Raw genomic sequence first — 21,668 nt, forward strand, 5'->3', positions numbered from 1 at the left:
AGTCGTTCTTCAGAGACTAGGCCTCGCTGAGGAAGAAGTTTTACCTTGAACAGACTGGCTGCAGCATATTCTACACACCCAGCATTTAAAGACCTTGACAGGCTCTCCAAACAGTGGAGAGTAAGAGAAAGATGGGGGGGGGATGGTTCCAAAAAAAAAAAAAAAAAAAGAGACAGCAAATGTTGATTCTGTCATCTGCTCAAACAATTCTCCTGCTCAGTGTGTGTACTGCCCCGTGACCCCTCTTTTCCTCCTTTTGTGTAACACAACCTTTTCTCCAGAAATGAGAAAGAAAAATACATAACACTCTGAGGAAAGAACAACAGTGCACCACACTGAAGTGATGGAAAGCAGAGATCTGATTTTGTTTTGTTTTTTAAAAAGAATTTATGTTTTACTCCTGCCTAGTTTCTTTTTTCTTTTTTGGAATTCCTCACTCTGAGGATTAACTGGTGTTTGTCCCAGTCCTCCCCCTTTTGTCCATACTCTCCTCCTCCTCCTTATAGGCTTGTGGAATTCAATGTCCTAGGAATCACTCCCCTCTCCTGATGCTCTGTGGTGACTGAGGAATTCATCCAGAGCTGAAGACGAAGATTAATTGGCGTGCAACTTCCAGGAGGTGGAAACCCTGCAGTCTGGGGCCTTCACCTGCCTTCCTTCATCCTCCTCCCCCCAACTCCTGTCTGAGCACTGCACCTGTTCTGACTCGTCAGCCAGGTGAAGGGGATTCTCTAGCCTTACACTGTTTTTTCAGCTGACCGTAGCTTCGGGGTAATTAGGAACCCTGTCTATTCATTTGACTGGATTACTGCTTTGCTTTGCATCTTTTCTTTCCGTCTGTCTCTACAACCCACCTCCCTTCCCTCCCTGTGTACCTCTACCCCCCTCCCACTCCATCTCTGTCTAGCGCAGTCTGAGGCTGGTTGACACTGTGGCTGTGTGGGTATGCGTGGAGCTGCAGAGATTTCCCTGCTCGAGTAAAAGTGTGGATCAGAAGGAAAGGGGCTAAGGGTGAAATTGAATCTTCTGGCACTTAAACTGGAGTAAGCACTGAACAGCTGTACAAACTCCAAACCAAAGGATTGTGCGAGTTGGACGAGTAGCAGGTATGAAGAGCCAGGCTGTGACTGTATCTGTGGCTCTGCTGGCCCTGTGCTGCCTGCTGATCCCCAGAGGGGGAGAGAGCGCCGGGGGAATAGTTTCTCTCTGGCAGGCTGAAGGGGAGAAGCAGGCAGGGGATCAGCTTCGAGATGAATCGCTGGATGACACAGAAAGTGAGGGAGGACTTGTGGCAGACCCACTCCTGCAGGAGAGCAGCATCAAGACCAAAAGAGACACAGAAGCTAAGCAGGCAGGTAAGTGGGGAAAAAAATTCTACTTTTAACTTTTAAAGTACAGATGTGTTATGTTGACAAGATATCAGAGCTGTTGAGGTACTTCCTGAGGTATGGCATGGCATGGAAGAGCAAACACAGACACAAACACACAGCCATTCGGGCTCTGACAGCTCCAACAGGCGTGACAAAGTCCATGCGCTCGCCTGTCCACTCCAGCTTCTCTACACAAGGGAGCAGGTCAGATGAGTTGGTTTAACTCACACCAGACAAGAGAAGAAGACACCAAGTCGAGCATCTTGCAGACAGATTTTTATGACGCAGACCTTTTCCACTGCCTTAGTTGCTCTAACGTTGAACACACTTTAGCAATGAGCCCTGTTAGTTTGGAGCTCTTTAATAAGCTCTTTAATGAGTGGCACTCATATTGCTGAAGTGAAAGTAATATATTTATTGAGTATCTGGACAGATTTTGTATTATTGAAACTGAACTGCGGTTAATGGAGCACGACTAATGGAAAGAGAGAAACGTGGTTTCCATGAAGGTGCCGCAGGACTTGAGGCAGAGTCAAAAGGAAATACTGATGGACCTCAAGCAACCACTGAAATGCAATTGGCAGTCTGGACTTTCCTTGGATTCACTGCATTCTGACGCAGTGAAGAAATAATTGCATAATCTTACTCTCAAATGTACTGCTCATAAAAGAACTAGTTGTCTTGTGGAATAATATGCTTTCATTTCTTAATAACTTGGAATCTGACCTGCTTATAAGCAGTTGCTCTTTATGGCTTTACAAATGTAGTAATAACAGCTAAAAAGGGTTTATTTTAAATCCTGGTCAAGAGGGCTTGTGATAGAACTGTCAAAAGTCAGCTCTGGAAACCCCTCTTTCTTTCTCTTTCTCTCTCTCTCTCTCTCTCTCTCTCTCTCTCTCTCTCTCTCTCTCTCTCTCTCTCTCTCTCATATTCTTCTTTTCCCTGTTTTTCCAGGTATTTTAGGCCGGGTGAGGAGAGCACCCGATGAAGACACGAAGAAGAAGAAGAAGGACAAGAAGAAGAAGAATAAAGAGCCAAAAGAACCCAAAGCCACCAAAAAGCCAAAAACTGACAAGAAGGGAAAGAAGAAGGACAAGAAGACAACCACAACTTTGCCACCCACCACAACAAGTGAGAAGGGAATGCTGTGTTTTCAGCCTGCTTCTCTGACTTGGATTTGATTGTTGTTAAACTTCGTGTCTGTCTTGTGCTTCCAGCGATCCCAACTGAACCACCCACCGAACCATATACAGAGTACTCCTATCCAGAACCTGGTGAGTGGCATACACATAGGGACTACATGAAAATTATTGCAATGTGGAGGGGTATTCATACAACTAGACTGTTACACCTCCTCCATTACTGGTTTGGAAAAAACAAAAACAACAAAACAGGCAGAGCATCGAGAATATAAATGGAAACTTTAGTCTCTGTAAGCATCAAAGTCTGAACAGGATTTGGTTAGTGCTACTGCACTTTATGTAAAACCTAAAATGATGTCAGTTTTGGGTGGATCGGAAGTATAAAAGAAGTGGTTATGCCACTGGTTTGTAGATTTGGAAGCCACAAGCCTTGTAAGCATTTTAAAGTCAAGAGCGGTGAGATGTGAACACATGGGTGAGCCTGCAGAGGAGTGTGGGATGAATGTGAGAAACCTGAGGACACTATGCACGTGAAATGTGACCATTCGAAAAGATCATCATTACCATGTTGAAGAAGACTTCAAACAATAGGGTCTGAGACCTTAAAAAGTATTACAGAAATACTTTACTGGAATGATTAATCTCACTAAAGTTTTATGCAGCCTGACTTCTTTGTCCGGCCACTGCTGAATGTTTGAGAGTTCAAATCACTTCCACATTGGCGTATTTTGTACAATCTGAAGCAGTTGGGGCAGTCAGGAAAGCGGCCTGGCCATGTTTGTGGAATAATAAAAGAATGCGCCAGTTGAGAACAAGCTCGTTCCTGTCTATTTAGTACACAATATAAGTACATTACACTGATCATACCGTGACACCACCCATTGGTTTCCGAAGTCCTGTTTTGAAGCCTGGAAATGAGCATTTCCACCATTGCCTTCTTGATTGGAAAAAAAAATAAAACGGATACAATAAGAACTGTGAAACCACACACTTGTTAGCTAATGGCTTGTTAGCCTGTGAGCATGTGGTTTCATACGAATACAAATACCTTTATTAGTCCCACAATGGGGAAATTACAGTTAACAGAACACCCATCCAAGAAATACAAACACAGAGACAAACACAAACAGGGGGCACAGGTGTCTGAGGTCATGCAGCCGTTTTACCGGCGCTACCTTTAGCAGAAAAACAGAAAGAGATACACTGGGATAGGTAGGTTCAAAAGATAATCCTCCACTGTATGACCAAGATTTACAAAACAGAGCATTTTCCATTCAGTATGACCCAAATTGAGTGACTGAGCCTGTAAATTTAGAAGGAAAGCGCTTACAGAGGTCAAGACAGAAAGCTGTTTTCCCATAGACTTCTACAGCACCTGAAGTCTTTTTGCAACCACAGCTATCGCCATCTGGTGGCCATCAGAAGGCAGGTTTGAGGCACTTCGAGACTGCCTTCATTTTTCCAACCCAGAAGCTACCGTCTATGAGTCTGATCTGAAGACTGCAAATTTGAAAATGACAAAACTGTGCAGGTGTGGAGTTAGAAAGAACAAATGCAACCCCACCTCCTCGTCTCTGTGCTAGCTCAGCGTTACATGAGCCACACCTACATTCTCTAAATCACAACACTGAAATGAACTGGATAAGATTCAAAGATGGCGCACACTCATTTGAATGTAAATTTCTCACCTGGTGCAAAAAGTTTTCTAGCTCTTTTCTGTTTTTTCCCCCATGGGCCACGCCTGTGCATTTCCTCTCAGTTTATGGATTTCATTATCTTCATGCAAATAAAGCTTATTTCTTTCTTTTTTAGCTCTTGTGGAAGTTTTTTCTGTGCTTTTGTGGGTTGCAGGGGGGGTTTTCTGTTTGTTTTTGTTTTTAATACCACATATGGCCGCTACAAAACTAGAAAAAACTCTAAATAGTAGGGATGCTTCCTAATACATGATATCCTGACTGTTGGGAAACTAGTAGAATTATGGGTACTTTCCACAAATCCTGTTATAAAGGTCAAGTTGTTACAAGGACAAGGGGATAAAAAAACACACTTTTCTATTGTATATTTTGGACAGATGTAGTTTAATAATCAGAACATTATAAAATACCCAAGAACCATAAAAATATTTGTGTCCAGACATGTGAGCCCACCATTAGCCAGCCTTCCCGTCTGTTTTCCTCTCAGAAACAGATTACCTGAACCCAGAAGATGACTACTGGGGTCCTGAGCCCACACCCTCCAGGCCACAGCCTGAGGCTCCAATCACAGATCCTCCATACAACAACTGGAGGACAGACAGCCCTGTAATAGATGCCTATGAAGACTACTTTAAACCAGATGAGGAAGACCCAGCTGCTTTTGTAACAGATGCCTATGACTACTACTGGAAACAAGAAGAGAATGAAGTGCCAACTTCAGCACCCAGCATCTATGATGATCACATGAAACCACACGAGAAAGACCCATACCCCTCTGTGACCGATAACTATGATGCCTACTGGCAAGAAGTGGACCCAACGTCTGCTGCCCCTGAGGTTGATGCAAAGCCTCGAACAGATGACAGTGATTACTGGGATGCCACATGTACGTATGAATCTTTTGTGTCTTTGTTTTGATTGAGGATGATTGCGTGGACGCAGTTTATGAAACATGAATAAGATGATGAAACCATAATTATATCTGTGTGGGAAACCATGGGGAGGTCATTGGAACAACAAAGAAATAGGATCATTGTTTATTTATTTAAAAAAAAATCTGAGACAGTTCTGAGAAATATCCTGAATTTACTTACTTACAGCAGGAGTGTTTCCAGGAATTTTTCAATGGGGTATCAGAGGGTGGAGGGCAAGAACAGGGCAACAAAATATTGTTACAGCAAGTAACAATATTTTGTCTTGAATATTTCTCAGTGCAAAATGTAAAAAAAAAAAACAACAAAAAAACACTGGGCACAATTACATGACCACAAATACACTGCACAAAGATTTAAATTATTTTAGAAAGTGGTGAAACAAGCAATTGGATTGCTTAATTAAGTGAATGTCATAATACTACTTAAGTAATAGTAAAGATTTTATCATGACCTTGCTGTAGATACTTCAAACTAATAAGTAACTAAAGCTTTAAAATAAATGGTAGAGAGCACAAAATATGATGGAGTAGATGTAGAAAACAGCAGAGAAATAGTTCAGTAAAGTACAAGTAAATTAAAACCGTACTTTGGCAAAGTAGTATAGTAAATCTACTCAGTTATGATCTCATCTGATAGTGCTGGGCATGGTAAGATGGTAAAATTAACAGTAATCTAGTCCAATAGAACTGGAAGGTTAAAAGAAACCAGTGGGAGTCTCCTGACCTTCAGAGGGGATGAGTGCTACCACACACCCCTCTTCTAGGCACTCCCGTGCCTTATGACTGGCTGCTTGTGTCAAGACAAATGCTAAACTATTTGTCTTGTGAAACTTAACAGTTGTAATTCTATCAACTTGTACATTTTTCTTCATATATGTAAAAGAATATTGGAGCAGTCAAACCACAAAAACTGAGTTAAGCCAAGGACTTCCACACTGACTCATCTTTACTGCTTTGCTGTATTAACACCAGTTTGTTTGTTTTTTTCTCCTTTTGGAGGGGGGGGGGGGGGGGGGGGCACAGTTTACAGTGCATACTTTTAATATTGATAGAGAAGATGTCTTTTTTTTTTTTTTTTTTTAAAGTGTTGGTGGTATGAAATCATCTATGTTGCAAATTTATATAAAAATGAAAACCTTCAATTTTCTCATCAAAGTGGTCGCCTGTGCTTTCTTTCCTAATGCAACATACTATATGAACTAAGTATGAATTAAGAAAACATTTATTTAAAAAATTCAAAAGTATGAGACATATAAGGACCAGCGATCTGTCCAAGGTGTACCCTGCATTTTGTCCACTGTCAACTGGGAAAGCCCCCACCCCCACCCCTTATTTGGGTAAGGAATTAGGAATAGGATGTTCAGTGACTAATCAGCTGGACACTCAGTTAACTCAGTGGTTGGTGTGTGCTCTTAAGTGGCGCCACAGCTAAGGAAAGCATGTAAATTTATGATAAATAAAGTTTGATAATAGATATATGGTAATCTTTTGGATCAGATTTTCAGACATAATGCAGAAAACTTTTATGACTGCTCTTATTTCTTCCAGCTGAAGTCAGCAGAACAGAGGACTTAACTCTTTTTCCCGCAGGATCAAATGCATGCTGGAAACAGTGTGTCGTGCAGCCCTGTGACACTCATCTGGGTTGGAACGGCAGGCTCTCATTACTCTGTGTTTCCAGAATACTGTACAGCACCTATGCTCCTCTAGCATTTCCACTCATACTTGGCCATTCTGCCTTGTCTTGTTGTATTCTCCTACTCCTCTGTCTGATACGCTTAAGTGACCTCTCAGCTTGACCTTTTAAATTCTTCCTGCAGATGTGGTACCAGGCAGGCGACCTGATGGTAAAGAGGTCAGCCCAGAAATTGAAGTGGAAACTCTACCAGGTGACTGCTGACTTTCAAAGATGTTAGAAATGAACTGAGATCCTTCAGTAAATATGACAAATTTTCAACTAGTGAGAAATCTCTATTAAGAGTTAAGATGCAAATGAAATACCCAGCCCATACTTAGTATTTCATTAGAATACAACACATGGGAGCAACACTGTAGTGAATTTATGAGCTGACCTGCCCTAGTTTTTTCACAGGAGTGAGTGGGTTTATTCCCTCCACACAGGCAACAAAACTTTCCATAGTTTTGTTGTAGAGTAACAACAAGCCCTCTCATCAGATCCCAGCCAAGTTATGATTCTTGTAAATGGGGAATTGAAGGTTTAACAACTTCATTACATGGCAGGCATCACAGTAGCATCAAAATAGAGACCTACTCTTGTGGTTGAATAAATCAGGGCACTGCTAACTTGTAAAAGTTTGTATTTAATCCCATAAAGTTTCACTTTGTGAAGTCGCGGCGCCTCTGACTGACTGGACGAATTGTCTAACTTCGCATTTGTTTTTTACACAGAAGAGCCCACAGCCACTGAGCCCTACGAGGGGACCTGGTATTATGATTACGACGAATACGGGATGAGTATGTGCCCCCTCCCTCATACACATGTGAATCACATCCATACCCAAATGTTTTCTATTATTGGTTTAGTCACAGAGAACTTCCTGCCAATAAAGCAAACAGCAAAGGAAAGGGATAAACAACAGTCGGGTCAATGGCTTTCAAGTGTTCCTTGATGACCTGTTTACATTTCTTAATGACTTGCAAAACCACAAAAAGAGGCACATATATACAGTACACTACTGTGCGTGGTTCTGTGGCAATTATTGTCAATTCTATAAAATTATGAGCGATTTTCTTCTTTTGTTGTTGTTGTTGTTTTCAGAGAGAAAAGAAGATGGGACAGATGAAAAGTGGGTAGAAAGAGAGCGAGAAAGAGCGGCAAAAGAGAGGGAGAGGGAAGAAAGAGGTAAGAAGACCCATGTGTGATTCTTCTTTGTGTTATTAGCACCACTGTGCACAATCCTGTCAAAGCAAAGAACATGGCTCGTGACCTAAGTGGAAAAGTACTAACAATGATGTTGTCTCCCCTCAATCATATTTTCTCTACTACTAAGAGAACACAGATGTTATTTCCATGCATACAAATGTCTGGGTCTCTGGCACTTGTTTTAACTTGCATGACAGGGGCAAAAGTTCACCCTACCAAAATTAAATGGAGATTAGGGCTGTAAAGACTTCAGAAATCTCTTATGGGCTGGACCAAAAGCAAAGAGCGTGAGATCAGCTAAGAAGGACGTGCCGGCATTGGATTTGAGTGAGGGATGAAGAGGAGTGACAACAAAGGAGAAGCTCCTCTGTGCTCGTCTGTGCCATGTGTCTGATGTGTGAAAGGAGGCTTTCTGGTGGTATCAGGGTAAAGCGGAGCATATGATATTTAACACCACCAGGAATGGTGTTAATGGGACACTTCCTGTGTGCATGATTTGCCCCAGACTAGGTCTAAGGTGAAACGATTTTGCAGACTTGAAACATAAATTCAGAAGTTTCTGAGACTGGATGCACTCCTCTGTGACACCAGTGTGTGTATCTACAGATACTGCGTAAATGGGCGCGTGAGTGAGTGAGCTTACAACATGTTTTACATTCCCACTCTCAGCCATGCAACCAGCATTACACTCCAGTATGTGTCAGAATAAGAATAATGATAATATGTGAGAGACTCTGCAGTCTTCTTCCACTGTAAAAGTCCAGGTCAGGATGATGATGACGATGATGATAGTTTCAGAGCAGACTTGGACTGGGAGATAAATCATAACATCTGGCATTTTTGAGGGGTTTTTTCAGCCCTCCAGGTACTCTTGAGGATAAAAAAGAAAAAAGAAAAAATGAATTGTAAAATAATACTGAGTTCTCTGATCATTTCTGGGCAAAGAAAAAGAAAAAATATTCAGCCAAGACAGTGAAATTTATTTTGAATTAAGGCTGTTTTTCTGGCCTTGGATAGAGAGAGAGCAGAAGCTAAAGGAGGCAGAGGAGAGAGCCAGGAACAGGCCGCGTGTCTTCAAAGAGCCAAAGAGTAAGTCAACATCTGTTCAAATCTGGAAAATATTCATAAGCTTTGCTGACTGTAATCAACACATTATTTAAATGTTCTCTTTCTACTTGGCAGAGTGTCCTCCCCTGGGGATGGAGTCCCATAAGATAGAGCCAGATCAGCTTTCAGCCTCTTCTATGTCTCAGTATCACTTCGCACCTCAGAGGGCGCGCCTAAACATGCAGGTACACAACAATCAGTGCAGGACCATACACTTACTAGCACGTCTTGAAATAACCACCAGCTTCCAGCGACATTGAAAAATACTGTTATTGCTGAGTCTGTCACTTCCAGTAGCTGCTTTAGCAGTTCCTATTTATCCTAGTTGAAGAATCTTTTTAAGTGCTCGGTATTTAAATTGCTTGAAACACGCAGCTTTCTTTTTTTTTTTGCTCTAAAATTTTCTTTTAATTCATGCAAACGTAGACATGTTGCTTCCCTCTCAAGATATTAAAAGGGTTAAAGGGTTCAGTAGCATTGTGTTCTGGTCTCTGTGGTTCCCAGGGCTCCGATGATGAGGACAACAGAAGAGGTGGAGCATGGTGCGCAAATTCAGAGGACAGTATCCACTGGTTTGAGGTAGATGCTCGCAAGGAGACAGAGTTCACTGGAGTCATTACTCAGGGACGGGACTCTTTAAATGAGTAAGACACAAACAGACTGGCAGAGATAAACATGCTTCATTTTACATTTCTAAATGCAACACTTTGCCCACTTCTTGATTCAGGAATGACTACGTGACATCCTACTTGCTGGCCTTCAGCAATGACAGCAGAGAGTGGACCACCATCCATGATGGATACGCCGACTGGGTGAGTTCACCTAAAACGGTGCCACTTCGTCAAGCATGAGCTATGCACTCTTCTTCCTCTGCCCCTGATTCACATATCCCCACTTGTCCAGTTGTTTTTTGGAAACAGTGATAAGGATGTTCCAGTGATGAACCAGCTTGCAGAGCCTGTGGTGGCCCGCTACATACGAATTATCCCACAGAGCTGGAATGGCTCTCTTTGTATGAGGCTGGAGGTCCTAGGCTGCCCCCTGCCTGGTGAGTCTTATGGCCACAAACACACCCACACACACTTAAACACAGGAAATGAATAATTTTTTCTTGCTTCTTTTTTTCCAAACAGATCCAGTTGATGCTCTGTACAGGCAAAATGAAGTGACTCCAGTAGACTACTTGAAGTTCAAACACCACAGCTACTCAGAAATGGTTGATGTAAGTTTCCCAGCAAAGCTTATCTGCTGGCTGATAGAATTCCACTGAAATTCCTAGGTTTTCCAGGAACAATTAAACCAGGAGGTCTGCTCAATTTTTCATTTCAACCACGAGAGGGCAACATGACCTTTCCACAGTAACATAATTGTCGTCATTAACCATCTGCTTTATCATGTGTAATATAATGAAGTACAGCACTTTGCACAGTGACTGTTTCCACTGTCTCATCTGTTCAGCTTATGAAATCAGTGAATGAGGAGTGCCCCAACATCACCACCATCTACAGCCTGGGCCGCAGCTCCAAGGGAAAGGAAATCCTTGCCATGATAATCTCAAGCAACCCCACAGAGCATGAAATAGGTGGGAACTCAACCAGGAAACAGGCAGATAGATGTGTTTTTATTGGAATGTGCAGTATAACAAAAGAAATGCTGCCGTGTGCAGCACTTTAAACACTCCAGAATGGTGATTGGTTGAAATTATGCTGGGTCTTGATGGCACCACTATTGTATCCTGCAAATCCTAATAAACACCAGGCGGACACCAGCAGATTATGGCTGACAGACAATTACAGTCTCGCCCGGTTGTCCCCACAGGTGAGCCAGAGTTACGCTTCACTGCAGGTCTCCATGGAAACGAGGCCGTGGGACGGGAGATGATCCTGCTTCTCATGCAGTACCTGTGCAAAGAGTACAAAGATAGAAACCCCAGAGCCCAGCGCCTGGTGGAGGGAATACGCATCCACCTGGTGCCGTCACTCAACCCCGACGGACAGGAGGAAGCTTTTGAAGCGGTCAGTGTAAAAATAAATAAATCAATGAGAAAAAAACAAAAAACAAACAGGAAATGACTGTGGAACATAGTGGGATTCCTTTACCCAATTTTTTCCCTACAGGGATCAGAGCTGAGCAGCTGGACCACCGGACACTTCACCAATGAGGGCTTTGACATCTTCCAGAACTTCCCTGATCTAAATAGCATCTTGTGGGATGCTGAAGATAAGGGCATGGTGCCCAAACTCACCCCGAACCATCATGTTCCTATACCAGAGAACTTTGAATCTAATAGTTCGGTAAAGAAAAGTGTATTTCTTTTTCATTCTTTTAATTTGTCTTTTTCTCTTTATCTATATAGAGATAGATGGATAAATAAAATATTTACATTTATATATAAATAAGACCTTTGTACTACCCAGGTAGTGATAAACAGTAAGAAGTGTATTTTACATGAGATTCTGATCCTCTGTGTGTGCAGTCTTGATCTTCCTGCTTTTGTTACAGATTGCTGTGGAAACCAGGGCCATAATCTCCTGGATGAAAAGCTATCCATTTGTGTTGGGCGCAAACTTCCAGGGTGGGGAGAGAATTGTGGCCTATCCTTATGACAGCTTACGTCTCAGCAAGCCTGCCGAGAGCCAAAAACCCCACAGCCGCAAGAAGAGACAGTATGACTTTTCTTCTACCCTGTCTGTGTTCTGTTGCTTTACACACAAATGCTCATTTTCCCTGACACTTTCTCTCACACAGCTCTCAGTGAGCCACCAAAATAGTGCTTAATAATTCAACTACACTCATTTTTATAGGTATGAGGACGAAAGTTTTGATGTAACAGAGTGGGGAAGGGGCTACCATGAGGAGCCAGTGGAAGACTGGAGAAGTAGGGGATATGCAGAGCCAGAAGAGGAGTGGCGGGGTCACGGATACGACCATGACCGCGGTCACGACCCTGGCCATGACCCTGGCCATGACCCTGGCCATGACCCTGGCTATGACCATGGCTATGACCATGGCCATGACCCTGGCTATGACCATGGCTACGACCGTGGCTACGAACATGGCTACGAACACTCCTACAACCAGGGTTATGGGCACAGAGAGGAAGAAGAGGATGATAGAGGAAGAAGTGCTGGTTACCATTATGCTGAGCCTGAAGATGAGCCCCGGGTAATTGCAGACGAATCCCTCTTCAGGTGGCTGGCTGTCTCCTACGCTTCCACACACCTGAGCATGACAAACAACCATCACAGATCCTGCCACGGAGACACAGCAGGAGGGGGAATCGGGATCATCAACCGGGCCAAATGGAAGCCAGTCACAGGCAGTAAGTAGAGACCAGTGCCTTTAAGTGCCTGTATGTTTGCAGCACGCCCTGGTGGACAGTATTTATAGTACATGCTCTTGATCTTCCCTCCAGGTATGAATGACTTCAGCTACCTGCACACCAACTGTTTTGAATTGTCCATTTTCCTGGGCTGTGATAAGTTCCCTCATCAAAGCGAGCTGGCGTATGAGTGGGAGAAAAACAGAGAAGCAATGCTCACCTTCATGGAGCAGGTCAGTCACAAGCAAACACAAACTACAACCTAACTTGACTGTGCTTCAGCCTGCAGTAGAAAGGCTACTCAACATCCTGCTGAATATATTTGTTTTTTACATTACTAATAATAAAGGCACTCCCAAAACTGTGATTTCCAGTAATGTGATTTTGCAGTTATACCTCCTTTCTACACACAAAATTTTATTCAAGTGTGTCCATCCTTGATAAGTGATCCCTGCTGTATTGCTTTTACAGAAGTTGCTCTTTTTATCCTCATATTTGTCCTTTGAGGGTCTACTGACAGAGTATGTCATAGGTTGTAGTTCGCAATATTTGTTTGGGCTATATAAATTAGCTTCTTTTGAATACTGCTTTCAGTCAGAGACTGAAAGTGTCCCACCAGGCAACGCAGACAACTGCCTCACCCCCCCTCCCAAACTTGTACTTGGGCTCAATTTTACTCTAAAATCCACTTGTGAAAAAAAAATTAGACTACTCATTTTCCTGAGCAGTTGTAGAGGTCTACTACTCAGCAACAGTAGCTTGCTCTTTGCATCTTTCACTCATGTAACCATTTCTGTATTTTAGGTGCATCGTGGCATTAGAGGGATTGTGAAAGATCAGCAGGGGAACCCTATTGCAAACGCCACTATATCTATTGAAGGCATAAATCATGACGTCACCACAGGTCAGTAAACTGTTCACAGCATTGTTCAGTGTGTAATAAAACATAACATAGCACAAACTGTGCTTAATGCCACTGTTGGCCACTGTAGCACAAACAGGGGATTACTGGCGTCTGCTTAACCCTGGGGAGTACCGCGTGACTGCTCGAGCTGAGGGATTCTCCCCTGTGACCAAACTCTGTGTGGTGGGCTATGAGTCAGGTGCGACTGCCTGCAGCTTCAACCTGGCCAAGTCCAACTGGGACCGCATTAAACAGGTGAGACTCTGCCACTGTGAAGTGACACCACCCCTTGATGTGTATGCGTCTTACGGCAGTACTCAGTAAAGTATAATTTTTCTAATTTCTCTGCAGATTATGGCCCTCCATGGCAACAAGCCAATTCGACTTGTCTACAGCAATACCAGAGTACAGCAACCCACAGTCAACAATGGCCAGAGGCGTGTCACTGGCAGCAACGGGTATTCCCCAAATTTACAACTCAGCCCTAAGCAGCAGCGGAGGCTCAGGATTGCTCGTATCCGTCGTCTTCGCCAACAGAAAATCATGAAGTTAAGATCGATGACAACTGCAATGATAACGACAACACTGCCCACTACGACAGTCACAATTCCCACAACAACAGAGGCCACTACATCCTGGTATGACTCTTGGTTCATAGAAGAGGGACAGTCCTCGACTCCCGGCAGCCTCACAGACTCCATCCTGGATTACGAGTACAAGATCGATGACTATTAAAGAAAACACACATGGTTTGTTTCAGTAAACAACTGTCCTCTCTTAACTGTAGTTCACATTGCTTTGTTGTACTTAGAACTGGCTGAAGAATCAAATTAGGGATCTTGTCTTTGTACAACATAAGCAAAGGGAATATACAGAATATTAAATATATTAAAATAGTACATCTGTTAATCAACACTTGAAATAATGTCTCTTCACAGAAATAGAGCCATTTCATTAATGTTTGGGGGTTTTTTTCCATTTGAAAGTACACACTGCATTCTTTAACTCATTCATTTCTATAAATGCTTCATGAAAAGAAGTTTATTGTGGACGCACATAAAAAAAAAACATAGCTGAATTATTTACACCATCCTCGCCTTTGGCAGAAATATTTTTTACAGTATGAACAGTAAGGTTGGTAACAGATTAAGGAGTACAGAGTTTTTTGTCGTGTTTTTACAGCTGGGTTAGAAGAGTTATTTTTCAAATAAAGGCTTCTTATTAAAAAACACAGGTCTCTTCTCTCTTTTTTTAAGCACCCGATTCATGTGGGATATCAAGTGCTGGTTTTCTTTCAGTTTAATGAAAAAATTATTTTAACAGAAACACCAAAAGAAACCTACGAGGTAAGTGTATTTTATTGGAAAGCTTCTCTGCAGCAAGGATTGTGATTTTTGGCCTGAAGTTCATTTGATCTTTCTGTGGCAAAAAGAGATCTGCCTAAATAAGCACCAGTTGTGTCCTCAGTGGCTGATGTTCATCTCACTTTCCTCATCTTCATCTGGAGAAAAGGCAGAAAAGCTGACTGGCTCACACTGAAGAGTGCGTAAATTGACAAGGCATGCTGTTTGTGTGCTGCTGAACTCTGGAACAGTAACCAAAAGGACCTCCTGGCCATCCGGCCCTGGCAGGATGAGAAGATGACAAACAGTAACACATTAGCACACATTAGTCAAGAAATATGTGCAAAGAGTACATTTGTGGCTTATAATAGACCACGAGATAACATCCACAGTTTCTTCTGTGTACACTAACCTTTGATGAGCTTAGAGTCAAAAGTAGGGGCATTGCCACTGAAGTAAACATGGGGACACTCTTCCAAAATGAAAGGGTCTTTTTGGTAAAATGGGTAACAACCTGAGCGATTCAGAGAAAATCGTGTGAATAAACTAATATTGTGCTTAGATTTACCAGAAGCTCTGTGTGTTATTCTGCATCAACTAACCTAGCGTATCAGGTGCCGTAGGGGCCAGATGTCTGAGTCGAAGCGTTTCCTCTAATATTTCCAGGTGGCTGTCCCTGCTGCTGTACTTCTGAATGTCGAAGACATTCTGTCCTGATGTACCGAGGAACCTTCAAGGAAACAAGCAAAAGAAAGTCATAAGCATAATCTGCACTAAATATTAACAAAAATGTGTGTGAACACTGCTTACCTCACTCCGTTTATGTTGGCCTGGTAGGGATTTGAGGCTAGCTGTAGTGTGGGGTAAACAGACGACAATGGGAACATACATCGGTGGAGAGGCTGCTGTGGGAGGGTGTAGTTGGTGGGGTCGCACTGGCCAGGCATTACATCCACAGGAACTGAGGCCTTAATCAGCAGGATGCAGCATGTAGCAAAAGATAAAAATTACAGTCTGACACTAAAGATGGTAATCTGTGGTCTTCTTTCCCCCCCTGCCTGGCAGCTCCATCTTTAACATCCTTTGTCCACTATCTGCACATGTCCAAACCATCTCAGCCTCTCTAACTTTGTCTACAAACCTCTCAACCTGAGCTGTCCCTCTAATATACTAATTTCTAAGCCTGCATCCTGGTTACTCCCAACAAAAATCTTATTTTCAGTTCTGTCAGCGCCACCATCTCCAAACCATATATCAAATAATAGCACAGCATGTCTAACTTGTCTCCACCATGCCTGCAGTCTCTTCTTCACCTCTTATGTGCATTGTCCATTACTTCGGATGGTGGGGCTCCTTCTAACCTCTGTACTTCTCCATCAACACTCTTAAAGCAAACCTGCATCTGTAGTGCTCTCTCTCTCAGCATGGAGCCATACTGCTGCTCACTGATCATCACCTCTCTCCTAGCTTTGATAACTCTTTCCCATATCTTCATGGTACGGCCCGTTCTGTAGTTACTACAACTCTACACATCTTTATGGTGGCCCCGAGAGAGCAAATACACTGCAAACAAGAAAATGGGGGGGGGGGGGGGGGGGGGGGGGGGGGGGGGGGGGGGGTTGAGGTGAACTCCACTATACCCTTCCCCGTGGGCCTCCCTCGGTCATCCACTATGACCACAGCTCTTTCTATCTGACCAAAGACGAAAAAAACTTTGTGGGTTTTTTGTGCTTTTGCAGCATTTTTCTATTTGCTGTTGTTTTCTTAAGCTGCAGTGTGTTTCACCTCTCAGGGCCACCGTACAGCTTTCTTGTTCTTGAAAAATGGTACAGTACACTTCTTCTCCATTTCCCATGCAGGTTATAAATAATAATATAAACATTTATTATTAAGTAAACTTTCACAATTTTCAGGACTCACCACTAGCTGAAGCAGCAACTCATCCAGCAAACGAATGGCATCCACACTGCCAGCTTGGGTCTTTTTAGTTAGATACTTGGCCTGCGGGGAAAAAAAAAAAAAAAAAAAAAAAGAGGTTAAAAAAAGATTTAAATAGTTTCTCTTAATGTTTTAAGTAAACAAGTTCACATGAGTGACTTTTTGGAAACATTATAGAAAAGAAGCGTGACTTTATGTCAAGGTTAACAATTTTTTCCACCTTTGTTGATGCATCCTTGTCCTGAATGTTTTGACTCAGGAGGTTTCCGGCCAGGAGAACCCTGGAAATCGTTGCTGCACCGCTCTGCTCACCGAGGTCACCAAGCTGACCAGTTACCATGTCGACAAGCAACTGTAGACCCAGCATGCTGTCAGCATGAGTACTGCCAAGTCCCAGGCCTGAGGCCAGGAGCACAAACCTGTATGAAGACAAAGCAATTAATGTCTTTGATCACAAAAGGCAGGGATTTATACAGTCTAGGTATGTTTTTATACCTGTCAGAGTCAAGTGCAGGTCTTGCTGTCTGCAAAGGGAGATCTGCTGTGCAAAAGTCCTCAACTGTGAACTTCCCATCGTTCCTCTCAGCACCATATACTGCAATCACACTACCTAAGAAAGCAAACAAGAAATACCAACATTAAACTCATACATTCTCAACTCATGTGATTTGACATCCTGAAAAACTACCGACCTGTGACACACTTGTCTTTGTCAATTTTCCCCTCTAGTTTAATCCTCTGGAGTTCATCCTCCAGAATCAGCTCATCTGATTCATGAATGTATTTAGCTCGTGCAGGCTGAGGCAGGAGGTTGTGCTGAGGGCAAGGAAAAGAAAAATGTATAACATAAGTACAAACCAGCATCTGTTTTTCATTTTTCGTGGTTATAGTTATGTGAATTTAGCACTACTGCCAACCTCCTCACTGATTTCCTTCAGAATAGATGGCTGCAAGTCCATCCGCTTGAACAAAGTCCCAACCAATGCAAACACTGCTCCCCTGTCTCTAGATTACACAGCTTCCTGATAACCACATCGGATCCTTAGAGAGGGAAAAAAAAACGATTAAGGAATGCAATTCAAATGCTTAAGTGTCCCAGATGTAGGCAAGATTGTTCTGAGCTTACCCCACTTCTGCTGAGCTCTCTCTGACAGCAGAGGCCTCATCTGCATGAGTCGTGCTGCGTAAATATGAGCATACTGGCGGCTGAAGCTCCGCTCACCCAACCGTTGTAGCGCTGAGAGCAGGGACTAATAACCAAAGACATCCTCCTCAAACACCGGGCCCTGGTCCTCGGAGGCAGGGCGGCACAGCAGAGAGGAGCCTCCTTCTGAACACTTAGGTCTGAGAACATGACTGACCAGAATAGGGACAGAGAAGGGGTAGAACTAGATTAGCATAATTAACAGGCTATTAATTTAAAGCATGGCATGATGAGAGCAAGTAAAGTTGTCTGAGGTCTTCCAAAACATGCTAACCTTTCATGAGAATAAGGATAATACTAACAGGTTATAACGACCTACCGGAGAAAAAAGACGTTCGCACTTCAGTTGCTACTCCTTTATAATCAAGTGTGAGTTGATATATTCAGATATCGCTGATTTTTTTCAATAGTTAGCGAACAACAGGAATAATTCCCGCGAAAACGCCTGCGCACCGGTGACAGTTTCTCTACTTGCGAACGCTTACTATCGCGAGAAGTGAGAAAATCTCTATCAACAAACCTAACGCACCCAATTCGAGTGGTAAAAAACTAAAGATATTTTAAAAATTAGAGCATAATTTTTTATTTAAATGCACTCACACACCGTTTTTTTTTAATGACTGGATATTTTTTTCTGTTTTTTTTTTTCTTGTATCGTCGCACATAAGCTACGTCGCTGATGTCGTGGTAAAATGAGGTCACAATAGCGTAGCGGTAGCACGTACCTTCGCCATTTTCAGAGCTCTTTGTGCGCTATCGTTTGCAAAGAGTTTCTGTGTTTTTAAACAAGCCATTTACTTAATTCAGATTTTAAATCCGTTGTGAAAATGCAAGGGAACAGAGGCCCCCAGCAGAATCGTGGCCCAAACCGCCCGGGAGAGCAGCTGAAAAGCGAAGGAACAAACAGCAACGGGCAGCAGCCGGAGCCCAGCGAGCCAACCAGCCTCAACGAGGCCTTAACGCTGGATCTGCAGAGTTTCAGGAAGCCCGGGGAGAAAACCTTTACCCAGCGGAGCAGGCTGTTTGTAGGTAACTTACCAACTGGAGTTACCGAGGAGGATCTGGAAAAGCTGTTCACCAAGTATGGGAAAGCCAGTGAGATATTTATTAACAAGGAAAGAGGCTTCGGCTTCATCAGTCTCGAAACGAGAATCATAGCAGAGATCGCCAGAGCCGAGCTGGATGATACTCCCTTCAGAGGCAGGCCCATACGGGTGAGATTTGCAACACACGGAGCTGCTTTAACTGTGAAGAATCTGCCAGAGTTTGTGTCCAACGAGCTCCTGGAGGAGGCCTTTGTCGTCTTTGGTCAGATAGAAAGAGCTGTGGTCATAGTGGATGCCCGAGGGAGGCCTACGGGGAAGGGTATAGTGGAGTTCACCTCAAAGCCAGCTGCAAGGAAAGCTTTGGATAAGTGCAGTGATGGTGCCTATCTTCTCACAGCTTTTCCCCGGCCTGTTACAGTGGAACCTATGGAACAGTTTGATGAAGAGGAAGGACTGCCAGAAAAGTTGATAAACAAAAACCAGCAGTATCACAAAGAGCGTGAACAGCCACCACGATTTGCTCAGCCTGGCTCCTTCGAGTATGAGTATGCCATGCGTTGGAAGGCCCTGATGGAGATGGAGAAGCAGCAGTATGAGATGGTAGACCGCAACATGAAGGAGGCGCAGGAGAAGCTGGAGGCTGAGATGGAGGCGGCCAGACACGAGCATCAGGTGATGCTGATGAGGCAGGACCTGCTGAGGCGGCAAGGAAGAGTTGCGCAGGATGGAGGAGCTCCACAGTCAGGAGGTGCAGAAGAGGAAACAGGCTGAGCTCCGGCAGGAGGAAGAACGCCGCAGGAGAGAGGAGGAGATGAGGCTGCGCAATGAGGAGATGATGAAGAGGCAGCAGGAGGGCTTCAGGGGCAACTTCTCTGAGAATAGGGAGCAAGACATGAGGATGCACATGGGTGGTCATGGGATGCCCATGAACAGAAACTCTCTAGGTGGCAGTTCAGGTCCTGATGGTACTCCTGCTTGGCTGCAGAGAATTCTCCAATGTTGCCAGGGCCAGGTAACAACAGCATGCCTGGAGGAGGTCAGGGTGGCTTCCCCAGAGGCCTCCCTGGCCCCGGAGATTATGGACCTCCCAATAAACAACGCAGATTTTGAATCATGTGCAACTTTTTTTCCCCACCTCCTTTCATACTCACTGTACTTTTACGTTTGGCTAGTGTTAACTTTTGAACTTGGAAAACTGCATGTCATTTTTTTTGTACCTGCCTATTTGTACTTTTGATTTATTTTTAGTTCTGAAATGTAAAAACTCTCCAAATGAGCCATGTGTTTTACTTTATTCTTCACAGTAATGTATTTTCATAGGGGTAGAAAAGTCCTGAATATGTTAACTTTTCTGGAATAAATTCCTGATTCCCTAAATAATCGATTTGGTTTATTGAAAGCAAAATCCCCCCAAGTGTGTTTGTCATTTTAATCAAAGTAAAGGGTTGTATTTGTGGTGTTGAATACTGATTTTAGTCACTTGAATTCTGATTCCAGTTCTGCAGTGACTTACATACCTGTTCAGTCAAGTTGATGTCCAGCAAAAAAAAAAAAACTGCAGCCATCAAGTATTTGGTATACTGTTTTAAAAAAAAAAAACAGAATTTTTTTAAAGTCACATTAAAACTCATATGACAATTTACAGCAAGTTTGTTTCTAGTCAGCTTTTGAGCTGCATGAAACTGAGTCTTACTGAGAGGTTGCACTTGAAAATTGAGAAACTTGGGTTTGAGTATCATTGTTTTATACACAAGCATTAATTACTTTTTGCATGTTTTCAGCTGTATTTTGCTGAATACCTGAATCTGGCTTCATACTGGTAGTGGAAACAGCAATATTACAGCACTTTATGGATTATAGTTCAATTTCATCTGTTTTTATTGATACAGTTCCAATTTGCATCAGTAGTCACCTCAAGGCACTTAATATTGCAAGATCAGTACCCTCCAATATTGGAGAGAAAATCCCAGCAAGCTGATAATCCTCTATGAGGAGGCACTCCCAACAGAGAGACCTCCAGCAGAACCAGGCTGAGGGACCAGCAGTCATCTGCTGTCATCAGCCAGGGTGAGAATCACAGAGACAATCAGAGAGAGAAGATAAAAGTATGCATGGCAATTGAAAAAGAGAGTGAAGAAGAACTGCTGAGTGCATCACGGGAGGTCCCCATGCAGCCTGATTGCTGAACAACTAAGATGTTCAGGTTGACCTCATCCAGCCTTTATCAGAAAGTAGGGAGGGTGTCTGTCTCCTAAATCCAAAGTCGGAGCTGTCAGGCTCCTCTCCTGGCCACGTATTTAAGATATGATGGGATCTGATTATACAAGACTTTTTAAAAATTCAATTCTGTATTTAACCGGGAGCCAACGAGAAGAAGCTGAGACTGGAGAAACAGATAATGTCTTTGATCAGCTGAATTACAAGAGCTATTTCACCGAAAACAGGAATACTGACTACAAAGTGATTTATAACACATTTTTGTTCAACCTAATACTTAATTTTAGGAATTTATGCATTATTATTATTTTTCAAATGAGTATTTTAAATGCACAAAAATTCAAAGTACCACTAGCGCTATTACTCCACTTCGACTTCACAGTATGAGCGGTTCCAGGCAGGTGATGGCTCCAAAAGTCAGGAATTGCAAGGCGTGAGCACACAAACTAACAAACACCGCTGCAACTAATGCAGCTAACTAGATGGTCTAAATAGGCAAAGTGAAAGAGCATTAATGTTTATGAACAGAGACAGCTAGTTACTTTATAGTTATCAAATTTGCT

General features: G+C 43.0%; 3 protein-coding genes across 4 annotated transcripts; 2 read left to right on the forward strand and 1 right to left on the reverse strand.

Annotated features, from left to right (window-relative positions):
* The first annotated feature begins 541 nt into the window (after nucleotides 1-541).
* On the forward strand, nucleotides 542-14,389 carry aebp1b (AE binding protein 1b). 2 transcript variants are annotated; one of them, XM_030738511.1, is made up of 22 exons: nucleotides 542-1,355; nucleotides 2,325-2,501; nucleotides 2,588-2,644; nucleotides 4,694-5,092; nucleotides 6,961-7,029; nucleotides 7,550-7,615; nucleotides 7,920-8,003; nucleotides 9,042-9,113; nucleotides 9,207-9,316; nucleotides 9,636-9,775; nucleotides 9,859-9,943; nucleotides 10,035-10,179; nucleotides 10,265-10,353; nucleotides 10,590-10,713; nucleotides 10,950-11,146; nucleotides 11,249-11,425; nucleotides 11,634-11,797; nucleotides 11,936-12,453; nucleotides 12,547-12,686; nucleotides 13,258-13,357; nucleotides 13,446-13,612; nucleotides 13,709-14,389. In XM_030738511.1, the coding sequence occupies exons 1-22, from the start codon at nucleotides 1,109-1,111 to the stop codon at nucleotides 14,090-14,092; spliced, it is 3,711 nt and encodes a 1,236-aa protein (XP_030594371.1). In that variant the 5' UTR covers nucleotides 542-1,108; the 3' UTR covers nucleotides 14,093-14,389. The 2 variants fall into 2 exon arrangements, with proteins under 2 accessions (XP_030594371.1, XP_030594372.1); XM_030738512.1 differs by having other exon boundaries at nucleotides 7,553-7,615.
* Nucleotides 14,390-14,579: 190 nt separating this feature from the next.
* Nucleotides 14,580-17,992, reverse strand: pold2 (polymerase (DNA directed), delta 2, regulatory subunit). Its single transcript, XM_030738513.1, is given in 12 exon segments — nucleotides 14,580-14,981; nucleotides 15,113-15,214; nucleotides 15,303-15,430; nucleotides 15,511-15,668; nucleotides 16,621-16,701; nucleotides 16,859-17,057; nucleotides 17,134-17,248; nucleotides 17,331-17,454; nucleotides 17,556-17,624; nucleotides 17,627-17,679; nucleotides 17,765-17,965; nucleotides 17,968-17,992. Coding segments are annotated over 12 exon segments (1,416 nt in total). The 3' UTR covers nucleotides 14,580-14,820.
* Nucleotides 17,993-18,516: 524 nt separating this feature from the next.
* On the forward strand, nucleotides 18,517-20,265 carry LOC115786381 (non-POU domain-containing octamer-binding protein-like). The gene is given in 3 exon segments (XM_030738514.1): nucleotides 18,517-19,596; nucleotides 19,598-19,859; nucleotides 19,862-20,265. Coding segments are annotated over 3 exon segments (1,326 nt in total). The 5' UTR covers nucleotides 18,517-18,669; the 3' UTR covers nucleotides 19,999-20,265.
* Nucleotides 20,266-21,668: the final 1,403 nt, after the last annotated feature.

The sequence above is a fragment of the Archocentrus centrarchus genome, chromosome 9, assembly GCF_007364275.1.
Source record: "Archocentrus centrarchus isolate MPI-CPG fArcCen1 chromosome 9, fArcCen1, whole genome shotgun sequence".
Classification (NCBI taxonomy): Eukaryota; Metazoa; Chordata; class Actinopteri; order Cichliformes; family Cichlidae; genus Archocentrus; species Archocentrus centrarchus.